This window comes from Sorghum bicolor, chromosome 4 (assembly GCF_000003195.3).
Source record: "Sorghum bicolor cultivar BTx623 chromosome 4, Sorghum_bicolor_NCBIv3, whole genome shotgun sequence".
NCBI lineage: Eukaryota > Viridiplantae > Streptophyta > Magnoliopsida > Poales > Poaceae > Sorghum > Sorghum bicolor.
Genome location: NC_012873.2, coordinates 65,722,097 through 65,734,319, shown reverse-complemented (window position 1 = coordinate 65,734,319; position 12,223 = coordinate 65,722,097). Strand labels below are relative to the sequence as shown.

The window sequence follows — 12,223 nt, the reverse complement described above, 5'->3', positions numbered from 1 at the left end:
GTCCAACTTTGGCGGGCTCCGCTCCTGCCTCCTGGAGACGGAGTGCGCTCGCTAACTTCTCAGTCACCCCAGGTCCAGTCCAGCCGTCCAGGAGGAGGACAGCGATTCTTCAAAAAAGAAAAAAAAAAAAAAAAAAAAAGAGGACGGCGACGGCTTCGACTTCCGGTGGCTGCAGCGAAAGATGCTCCAATGGACGGCTGGATGGCACGTCACGATTCCTTCCAATTGACTCTTTCTACTACTAGAACGGCTAGCTGCGTCTTCGCTGCTGCTTGCCCTGCCAGTACCGCCGCACCTACCAGTAAATGTTAGCACGGCGCCGCCCGTTCGCCACTGGTGCTGTCTCTCGCCATCGGATTGCCTATCCCAACGGAATTCTCCGGTTCCTGGTGGTATCAGGAAAAGAACAGGAAACGGCACCGCATCAGGCACCATGCCTTCTGCCCGCACGACTTCACGAGTCCACGAACAGCCAAAGTGGGCAAGTGGCGAAGCCCCAACTGCAAAGTCCGCGAGCGAGCCAAATTGCGCAACCGACGCGGCGATGATTCGGAGTCCTGGCGGCATGGTCACCATGACAGGGTTCGGAGTCCTGGCGGCATGGTCACCATGACAGGGAAAAGAAAACCACCAAACTACTTGTTGCAATCCTCCTAATTAACTCCTTCGGACATCAGCGGGGACCTACATGCCCACATCACTACGTGCTGCCCATGTTGGCGACTATTCATTCATACAGCGAAGGGTGCATCTGGCCATGACGCACTTCAGTGAACAGTCTACTACACATTGCAACAGCAATTAATATGACAGTGATGGACAACAATGTATACTTTTTCAGACTTTGTACCAAACCTTTCAAGGTCGATACAGATACTCTGGTGCATGTGCATGCGTTGTGTAGATTTAGATATATATTTGTAGGCCCTTGAAATGGAGGCTAGACATGTGCAACACGTTTTGTATTGAACGACTAGGATGCTGAAAGAAAAAAAAATACAAGGTTGCCGATGTACTTACTATAGAAGTAAAATACATTTCCTATAGCTGTAGAAAACACATCAAATGTTAACTTTCCTCCAGGGTACACTTTACTAACCTGCCGAAAGGGCAGGGGAAGGCAACCCCATCCACTGTATAAATTGCTCCTGCAGGTTAGGGTATTTCCATTAATTGCCCAAAGTAAAAACATCAGTGTGCATGTAAAAACATGCAATTAAAAGAACCTCATAGTGTTAGTTTTAATAATATCTCAGTCTACAAACATCAGGTGAGGACTATCTACATGTTCTATGCTTCTTGCTTTAAACACGATTCTATGTAACAGAGAACAACTTGCTGCTCAAAATTGGTATATGCTTTACAATGTTAAGAGTGCAGCACATACTTACAGTAAGGCGAAGAATGCACACTCAACTCCGCTGCAACAAACTAATGATACAACAATAGGTGCTTAGCTGATCACTGCACAAAAAGCTGCCATAGCGCCTCTGGGGTGTTTCTCAAAGTGAAAAATCCCTGAATAATCTATTTACATCAGATTCCCGGTCCCACCACTGTTCTCGTCTAGCTGTATGTGTTAATTAACTCAAGGCCAAAACGCCGCATTCAGTCGGTTTTTCAATCAGTGTCGTCATCCAGCATTCATGACAATGGTCCATTTTGCAATGTAAGATCAGAGACCGACGAAAGCTGCTCCTCCAAGATATTAAGAAGGTCAAGGTATTCTCTGAATACATCATGTGACTGCAGCAAGGATTATTGTAACCATGTTAGAGACAACTAAAAAGTTCATAAATCAAAAAAAAAAGTTGTTCACTAACCTGTAGAGTAATGCTATATGCTTTCCACAATCGCAAATCATGCCGAAAGAGATCCACCAAAACCTAAGGAAGCAAAAACATATCACAGCAGCAAGGATGAGTTTTTTTGCTCAACCAAATAATTCACATCAAAAGAAACCCCTCTAAACAGTTGTACCTTCAAAACCTCAATTAAAATTTTTGATATTCTTATGGGTCAGAATAGCATCCAGACTTATCCAATGCCAAGAAAAATGTCACGTAGTACATCAACTGGGATTAACTAGTGTCACTGTCAGGATCATATATACTACCTACTTAAAATAGCGAATAAGGCTGTCTATATTTTCCATTTTGGTAAAAACATAAGAAACTAGGATGTTATTTGCAGAAATTGATATTTGCCATCTAAGTTTGTAGTGGATTCTTTCACATGTCAGTATCCTGCTGTGAGTTCCTTTTTTTTAAGTCACATGTAGATAGTATCTCGATATGACGATATCCTAATCGCGTCATGCAAGTTCTAGTTGAATTAGATGAACTCTGCAGGGGGTGCTTGGATGAGGGGTATTTCTATGGGAAGTTCCACTCAAATCAATGTCTTCAAAGAAATACCCTTAGTCCAAGCAGGACCTCAAAGATATAGCAACACTGCCATCACTGAAGATTTTGCGCAGATAACACATGATTGGATCAAGTTTAAACGATTGGCAACACCACATGCCACAAAGATGCCTGCTTCTGCAGTTCTGCCACTACCAACCTCCACCTTGTCATCCCTATCTCTCATCTTGCAGGGTGCAGGCACCCCTGAGGCCCTGATACCTCACCATTCCACCTAAAAATGCATCCCCTCCACCGCTCCTCCCCACTTAGCCAGCATCTACTTCCCATTTATCCACCATCCACTTATCTACTAGTGCCACATGTAGTAAAAGGGGTGGAAAAGTGAACTGTGACGTCAGATGGATAAAATACAAATAGTACCTATTGATTTTTTTTGTTTTCAGTGTGTATTGTGGAGGAGGGTAGTCCAGATAGAAAAGGCAGCAAGTTTATCAATGAATTATTAAGAAAATTTAACATGTATATTGTGTACAATGATTTTAAACCATGTAAAATAATAGAACACAAGTTTTACCTCTGCCCGCCGCAATAAAGTAGCTAGCACCACGATCCATTCCTTAAACTTGACTGAACACATATGAGCTAGAAGGAACTCTGCATCAAGTCGGCTTTGCAGTGTATCCATTTGGAGCTGTTATCAGAATACCAACACGTACATGATAAATAAGTTCCAAGAAGCAGATGAAAACCAAAAATACTTTATTCATATGGACGGACCAAAGGGCATGAGAAACAACTAAAATACAATAAATTTACAATGCTAAGCACAATAAATCATATAAACTTTGTGATTAATTGACCAGAACCTTTTGTCCAATCAGTTCAAGTGCAGAAGCAAAATTCTCCAGACGAGCAGACCCTTGCCTTTCTCGTTGTAGATATTCCTGCATCATGTTACAACATAGATCGATTACAAACAGCTTTGGACAATAAGATTCGTTAAGGCAATGAATGATGAGTCTCACCACAAGATCAAATTGAGTCCCCTTGACAAAAGCGACGAGTTTAGAAAGCTCCTTGCCAGACATCAAATAGCAAGCATGGCGCTCTAGAATGTTCATAACAGAGGCAATATGTGGACTAAGTTCTTTCATTGAATTACTGTCGAACAAAGGAAATAGCATATGAGAGATTTTCCAACAGAAGCATTTTTAAGTGTAAAGAACAAGGTGTACCTTCTCAAATCAGAAGATTGCCGCTTATATGGTGAACGGAAAAGAAAATAGCCTAGAAATCTTGGAGAGAGCTTCTCGGAGTCTGAAGTAGCATTCTCAAAATCTCTTCCAGATCTTAGCAAGAAGCGAACCTAAGTATGAAGGTACTCCTTTAGTCCCTTATTCATCTCAAAGTATACTAATATAGGGTAAAAAAGAAGATATAGCATAAGCATCATACCAACTCCCCAGCAAGCTCATACAAAGACTCATCAAGTGTAGCCTGGAAAGCAACAATCATATGGAAGTGAGACTGAGAGATGGAACATCTGAGGCAACTAATGTCCAGGCTAAAACCAGTAAACCACCACATGGTGGAGGTAGGAGAATTACTTGTAGCAAACGGAGTGCACAATACTGGCTGACTGCAGGGCCCTCCAGCTTAGCAATGACCTATAATTGCAAAACATTGACAATGCTGCTTATAGCAGAAATTCATGATAAAAATTTAACAATGACCATAAATTCATAATAAAAGACTAACAATAATGTTTTCTTCATGCAGAAACTACAACAAGCAATAAACAAACTCCATACAGGATTGGACCAATTAATGCAAGCAATAAAAAGAGGTTGAAAGTGTAGTATCAAAAGTACATCAACATTATTATATCCATTGGATGGCCATCAAAACATTCTAAAACGATTTATCATAAGACCTTGCAGCAGTTACATACCAGTATGTAGCAAGCAGCAGTCCTGTACCACCTCTGTTGGAAGCATTCCTCAAACATCCTATCATGGAGGTTTGGTCATACTAAAAGCATATGTATTTTATTTGAAAACTTTGTCAAATCTAAATACTGCCGGTTAGTAAAGATATTGTCTGATCAATTTCAAGTTCACCCCAGTGATACCACCATACTCTGTTCATGCTCTAGTATATCAATAAATGTATGTGTCCTGATAAATCTTAAATTCTACATATGCTTATAGCAATCAATAAAGAATCAAGAAGTTGAAGAGAACTGACAGATAACAAAAACAAAACAGCATCTCTGTCCTCTCAAACACAAGGAACCAGACAATTCTCTAATAGGGTGTTTGGTTTGAGGAATCAGTTTAGTCCATCATCTTCCGAATCCTCACTTTTTTGTTTCGATTGTGGAATAGAATAGGCTGGTCCATCATCACCTCATTCCTCACAAGCTAATAATTAGTACTAGTAAGAGGAATGGGGTCATTTCCCTAAATTGAGGAATGGACTCATGATGCACCACCTTATCTAGAATGGTTTGATTCCTCAAACCAAATAGCCTATAAATTTCTCATAGGCGATTATTAACATATATTCTTACTACACTAGTGATCCATAATAATTAGTCATAATAACCTCTTTCTTGGAGAAGTGAACAGACTACTTAACATATGAATCACAAAGATAACATGGACGCGAACCGACTATGAGAGGTGCGCCAGGTGTAATGTAATGTAACTACATGCAAACTACAGGCACACCACATTATAACTATAAGATGGAACATGCTGATACTGTCTATGGTAATTACTACAAGCAGAACAGCAGCAGGAATTGAAAGAACATTATCTTTTGAAGATATGCATTAAAGGAATATGCATATTTCAAAGAGAAGGGTTGTACACTTACTCTGTGGATCGTCCAGCTGCAGAGAAAAGATCAGCCCAGTGTCGACCATCAGTTTTTCTAGCAACACTGACTACAACATCCATATATTCAGGAAAATTCCGTAGCAGGTCACAAGTTTTCTCAAGAAGAGATTTCTTGGGAGAATCAACTTTTTGTGAAGCCTGGTTTTTTGAAGCACTTGGCCTGTAATTAAAACATGTCAGGAAAAAAAGAACTTACTAGAGCGCCGCTAGCGAAGCCAATAAATTATAGATGGAACATAGTAAAGCAATGGAAGACTGCCTTTCTTTCAGAACATAGCAAGCTAGAAAAAAAAGTACCTTGATATATCTGCATCAAATACTGTAAACAGAAGCCACTCTAAACAGTGAGAGAAGTGAGGTTTTTCTGCTGACAAATTTGCCAAGCGCAAAGCTTCTTCAATCTTGTCCCTCTGGTTTAAACGATTAACATAGGATAATTAAAATTTAGAGGCATCAGAAAATGTTTTTATGCTAATAAGTCAACAAAAAATTGAGGCAACGATCTCAGAGCAGACAGCATCATCAGTAACAGAATTTCATGACGTAACAACTCTTTTAATATTTTATATGTAAACAATCTGGGATTCTGGGTCAAAAGATAATAGCCTTACTACATAACTTACTGCAGATGAATAAATATGAACGGTATCCAAGCTCTAACCAGCTCCAAAGGAGTAGCAAGATGTCCATACTAAATAATATGTTCATGTCAACATTTTTTTAAAAAGAGAGAACCTAATGCTCTGAAAGACTAATCCCCTAACACTCCCCTCCAACAGAAACATAATGTCCTCCAACCCCACCAGAGACCGCTCTGATCCTCCTACAAAAGTTCTGCTCGCATTGCCCCCCCCCCCCCCCCCCCCGAAAAAACCCCCCACATGCCCCAGCAAGCAGCACTGACTCGGTGATCAGCACCTCCGCTGCCAAAGTGCCAATTATGTCAAAGACATGGGAGCCATTAGGCAACAAGCACCAGCCACCTGGATTGCCTTTTGTAATATCCATGGTTTCAAAGGCGACGCCTAGGCATACCCAGCTCACCTTGAGGAAGGGTGGCACCTTGTTGCCTAGGCATCCAGGTGTACCCACTACCCGGCACTCGCCTGGACGCCTTGTCGCCTTTGAAACCATGGTAATATCAACTGTTTTCTCACTGATAAATGGCATCTTAGAATACAAATGGAAATGTGAGATACCTAATCAACAAATGCAAGGTGATTTACCTGAAGGAGATGTCGTAATAAACAATGCAGTATTGTTTGGGCTTGAGGTGAAGGCTCAAAGCATGGAAACTCCGCAGTTGAGAATGACATTCTCTGAGAAACACCAACAACCACACCAACGTTTGGAAGAAGACCAAGAGGATACACCTCACGATCAAACTCAAGCTCCGGATCCAACTACAGTATCACATGACAACCATGTATAACTAGCTGTTAATATCATCGTCATGAGGTCTTCAACAAAAAAAAAGGAACATAATATGAAAATATGATGACTACAGCAAGTTCCACATAAAGGTGGCAAAACTTGGAACAGATATTCACAATTATCTCATGATAGAAACTTATACCTGCAAAAAATCCTCTTGCTTAAAAGGATCTGCTCCATGTGATGGGTACCACACCTGCAACCAGCTTTGTTTATAAAAGTGTAGAAAGGGATATTTGAAAAATAACTATCCCCTAAAAGAGACATCTATACTGAAGTGATTATGTACAAAATAATAAGATCAATCTAACCTGCATACCCCGATGACCATAGTCAAGCCATGAAACCTCTTTGATAAGACTACCCTTCTCTTCAAACTGGGAACAGGTGACCCAAAAGAGTTCGATTGAATTTGTGAGAGCATGTTCATGTCCATCGTCCATGTCAAGCACAGAAAGCTCCCCATTTGTCCGCAAGATCAAACATCTGATATCATATAAAAAAACAATAAAAATAAAGGAGAAAAGAATTGTGTATGTTATGGGGGGAGGAAAAGTACCTTGATGGTTGCTGGGACAAAAGATCAGAAGATCCATTAATATCTCGTTTCAGCACTCCTTTGTCATTTTGTTCAGGAATGAAGCGCATTGAAACAGGTGGGCTCTTAGGACTCATGATTGAAAGTTCTCGCACTGTTGAAAGCTGTTCATCCATACAAATAAAAATAACTATTCACAGAGAAAAATTGGAAACACATTCTGAATTGGGGTTGCAAATTTCTTTCACAACGGACATTACCTGTAAAACTGGATTGCTTGCAGGTGACAATTCTCCCGAGATCGTCACATGGAAGATATGTACATCAAATGGACTATAAGTAACTAATATATAATCCTGGAAAACATCCATGACAATTGGTCTTCCAAGCAGTGGTTTCCGGTAGAGTAAAGAGCTATAATCAAGATGATATCTTGGGAAAAAGAGAAGCTCGTACCTGAGCCAAAAGAATGAAACATGTCTGTGACTAAAATACATTGTACATTGGAGGCCTAAGTTAATAAAATGAGATAAAAAAATATAAGCAGAAAAATGCAGTTCAGCTAGTATTTCAAAGAATGCAGTTCAATGCGAGAAACTCCCATATAGCGAGCTTTCTCTCATGCTCAACTAGAAAAGGTGAGCCTTCGTCCCCATTTGACACTGCTCCAAACAGTTCCCGCTCCTTGCTACAGTGCACGGAGGATGAGCTAGTGAAGCCAAAAATAGTGGCTTCACCAGCTCCTAGCTCATTTTGAGAAGAGAGATAAAAACGCTCCTTGCTACAGTGCATTGAGAAGCCAGAGCCAAAGCCAACCAAAGCTCCACCAAACGGGGCCAAATCAGTTACAAGATAGGAATAACAAGGAAGATGGTATAGAAGTGAGAACTCACGTATTTGACGATTCAACATAGTTGCACACAATAACAATTTTTCCCAGCCACAATAGGCCTTTGCATTGGATCTTTTGCTCTTGTGTAACATCACCAAAAAAACGCCACCTTTTATTTCGCAAATCATATAGCACTAACCCATGAGAGCCAGCAACTGCCAAGTACATCCCATCATTGCTTGCCACCACATGTAGAACTGGCCAGTTCTGGGAAATGTATGAAACCTACATCGAAAAATATATATCATCATAAGAATGCATCATAAAACAACAGATGTTGCAGCATTTTTACCTCTCAACTAAATCAAAGACAATGAAATTAACACTTAACTGGAACATGAAGATGCAATATCTTCAGTTCATCAGCATCATCCGGTTGCACCAGAAGGATTCGATCTTCCCCATAAAGAACCTGATGGGAATATGTTGTGCCTGAAAGCCCTCTATTTAGGCAACATTTGGCAAATGAGAAAGCAAGAACCCTTTCTGACAAGCTTTCTTCGACAGCAAATAACTTATATCCATTATCATCCCATTGAATGTGTGATGTTCCTCCCATAAGAGGCTCAAATTTTACAGCGCCAGGTTTCACCATTGGAGATGAGGCAGAATTTGAACCAGTTTGACGAATAGTACACATCAACCGACATCCAGACACAGACCATACAGTCAGCCCCCTAAATTTCCACCCAACTGCAAAAGCACAATTGTCAGGCGTCCAAGATATACAGGCAACAGGACCAGTATCTTCCACTGAATACCTACAATTTTTTACCCAAAAAAGAAAAAAGAGTAGTTACAGTTCAGTTTCAAATAGAATAACCAAAAGTAGAGTGGTGAAAATTGGCATGGTTACACCTTAACCACAGAAGGTCCATGAAATGTTAAAACAAATTATAACTCTGGGGAAAAGGAAATGATCAAGCCTAAACACGAGATAACAACATAATGCCAAAAGTGTTTTATCCAGACAAAGTCCCAGGTAATGTTGTCTCACAAATTAGCATAAATTTGAAATCAACTGCCAGAAATGTAGGCAGTCAATCAGAAGTATCCATGTAACAGCTACTACAGTTTGTGAAAAATAAAATATCATGCGAAACTTACCCCCAATCATACAACGAAATGGTTCGTATATGCCGTGTGTTTTCTGCCAGATCATACAATTCAACAACACCTCTACTGCACCCGACGGCAAGAATCTGTTGCTCTGAAGCCACAGAAGTACACATCGCATCATCAGTGTCCAACCATCTCTCCACTCTGATGCTGCCAGGCTGCCTTAATCCCTTCTTACCAATAGTACAGAGGGCAATGCGACAGCCTGAGTACAAAGCAACCAGCAACCTTAGCTTCACCGACAGCTCAACATGGACAATAGAAGAATTGCCTGTGCAGCAAGGAGCAGGCCTTGCATTAGAGTTTTCTCGCAAACTGGGAGGATCAAACACCAACGCATCTATGACAGCAGTAGGTTTCTCAGACGAACACACAGAGCAACCAGGCTTGAAGCTGTCTGAGAACTGGCAAGCAACAAAAATACATAGACAACACTTAGCATAGCAAGTCGTAAGAGCAGGTACAACAGACCTATTGCGCACCTAATAATCAGTAACTTACAATAAACAAAAGTTGCATGCATATCCATGTACCTCAGCGTTCCAGGACACGACCTGCACATGCCCATTGGATAGTCCGAGGAGCATACTTTTGCTGTCACACACGAAATTGCTCCTGCGACGAGACATCAAACTTACAAGTCAGCTCCCCTGCAGTAGTGGAACACCTCATTTTGTAGACGAAGAGTTAAGGAGCCGCGAACACAGTACGTTATAGCAACGCCATTGGCGAGAGGAACCTTCTCGGTGATGATCAGGGATATGCTAGCCAGGCATAGCCCCGGGACCTGCTTGCCACCGACGATCAGTTGCTTCCCCGAGTGCTGAACCTTGTAAACGTAGAGGTAGAAGGAAGAGGTCTGCACATAGCACATAGAAACAGCATGGTGAGTGTGCCGCGCCCGCGAGCGGAGGGAGGGAGGGAGCGAGCGAAGTGGTCCGGGAGGGAGAAGTGGGCAGACCAGGACGGCGACGGTCTTGGCGTCGGGGCTCCACACGGCGTGCGCGTTGTGGCCGTGGGCGGCGAGGGACTCCGGGGAGCGGTCAGAGCGGGCTAGGCGGACCCGGTGCTGCGTGGCGGACCAGAGGTGGAGCGAGGCCGGGCAGACGGCGAGGAGGAGGCGGCCGAGCACGCGGAGGAGGACCACGCGGTCCGAGTCGTCCGGGTCCAGCGGGATCGACTGCGGCCACCCGTACGCCAGGTACATCGCGGCGGCAGCGGCGAAGGCGGCGGCGGGCGCGCGCCCCCTCGCCGGTCGCTGGCGGGCGAGATGCGGGCCGGGGAGATCTGGAAGGAAGGAAAGGGGGTGACTGGTGGCCGGTGCGATGCGGGCGATGCAGCAGGTTTTTTTTTTGGCTTTGTTTTTTTCTCTTTTTTTTCCCAGGGCAGTTTTAAATCTTTGCTTCAGAATTCAAGATCAGAACAAGATCAGATGGCGGGTTAGCGTCGGAGGCAAAACACCAGCGAGCAGATGCTGCATGCCGTTGCGTCCGATCCGGTACTAGGCGAACCGATCGAGATGGTTTCGCCTGCATTAGCTGTAGCGCTAGCAGAAACCTGACTCGAACACAGGTTTGGGTGCTGCAGCGAAGCACGCTACGTGAATTCCGGTTTTGGTACTGTACCTGACGGTTGGCACGGCAAATCATGATGTCACGTGCCAGCTATGCATTGTTAGGTGGACCTTCATATTAAGTGGCACATTACACATTAGTATGTTGTACAGACATAACCATAAGATTATAGGAACTTAAGTGACGTTCCTTCTAGTGTCACTGGTAGGCGGTCACAAATATGTAGAGTTATATAAAACCAGCCATTTTAATATTAACTATGGAGTACTATCTTTATTTGGGCTTGTTTGGTGTGCCTTCTAGTGGTTCCAGCTTTATCTTGTTGTTTAACCTTATTTTGCACTATGACAAAAAAGTGCTCTAGCTTTAGTAAACTAAAAATGAACTGAAGCAGAATTGGGTGTGGGTGGCTTCACTGGCTCAGAAGCCGGAGCCCCCATATGAGCTCATTCACTCTTTTACCACTTTGATCGAAACATTCAAACTTAACAAGTACAAGTAATTTATGGTCAAAGCTTGAAATTATTGACTTCATATAATCCTAAAACTTTACTCCATATATTTCATATTATAGTGTATATATAGATGTGTAGCAAAAGTTATGTATCTAGAAAACTAAAACAAATTATAATTTAAATTAGAGGGAATACTTATTTGTGACAAGAGGAAGTACTTAACAATTCTAAAAGGTTAGATTAGCAATTTACTGGTTCACATATACACTAGAGTAATGTGGTTGGAAGTTGGAGAAATATCGTTGCAATTTATTGCATGCATGACATTTTTTTGTGCCTACATGCATGACATGATATATCCGCGACATACCATTTGGCTGATTCACAACTATGATTGCATTGTGATTCTGTTTTTGGCGATAGGCGGCAACATTATTGAGGATCTCGCTGCAAAAAGCCACAAAATCAGAAATCTGAGTCATGGACTCTAAACCCAACAGTCAATGGCGTAATATCGTAGCAGCAACTTTGTGAGAGAAAAACATTGTTGAATGATCGATAAATTTGACATATAAGCTCAACGTAGTAGATTGGCCACGTTCGGTTGAAGGGAAACATACTCACTGGAAAATATTCTGGCTAGATTTGTTATATAATTTGAATAAGCCTCAATCTACTGGAATCAATCCTGGGCAAGACTCAGCTGAAACGAACGAGCCCCATCTCTCTAATTTCATCTATCTCTAGGGGCAGAGGGTAGTGGCGGCGAAACTGGACCTCTGCCTCCCCCTTGTGTTAGAGATTGAATGACCATAAATTCTTAGCAGGTTAAACTATATGCCTATTTAATTTTTCATCATGATTTAACATTGCAAAGATCAATTTGGCCCCTCTTATTTTTATGCCACACTCCGCCACTGTCTATCTCCCCTGTTTTTT

General features: G+C 42.0%; 1 protein-coding gene across 3 annotated transcripts; it reads right to left on the bottom strand.

The window, feature by feature from the left end:
- Window positions 802-10,630, bottom strand: LOC8082702 (guanine nucleotide exchange factor subunit Rich). 3 transcript variants are annotated; one of them, XR_002452233.1, is made up of 23 exons: window positions 10,217-10,628; window positions 9,966-10,114; window positions 9,789-9,870; window positions 9,244-9,659; window positions 8,468-8,897; window positions 8,138-8,361; window positions 7,505-7,700; window positions 7,266-7,408; window positions 7,018-7,192; window positions 6,849-6,902; window positions 6,499-6,675; window positions 5,570-5,682; window positions 5,250-5,432; window positions 4,321-4,378; window positions 3,977-4,036; window positions 3,825-3,866; window positions 3,605-3,735; window positions 3,395-3,530; window positions 3,236-3,313; window positions 2,944-3,060; window positions 1,824-1,886; window positions 1,392-1,746; window positions 802-1,148 (listed from the first exon to the last, which is right to left on the bottom strand). XR_002452233.1 is itself a non-coding variant. In XM_021459126.1 (22 exons), exons 1-22 carry the CDS (start codon window positions 10,460-10,462, stop codon window positions 1,645-1,647), a joined length of 3,375 nt encoding a protein of 1,124 aa, XP_021314801.1. In that variant the 5' UTR covers window positions 10,463-10,628; the 3' UTR covers window positions 1,196-1,644. The 3 variants fall into 3 exon arrangements, 1 of the variants encoding a protein (XP_021314801.1); XM_021459126.1 differs by lacking the exon at window positions 802-1,148 and having other exon boundaries at window positions 1,196-1,746; XR_002452234.1 differs by lacking the exons at window positions 802-1,148; window positions 1,392-1,746; window positions 1,824-1,886 and having other exon boundaries at window positions 2,997-3,060; window positions 3,395-3,477; window positions 10,217-10,630.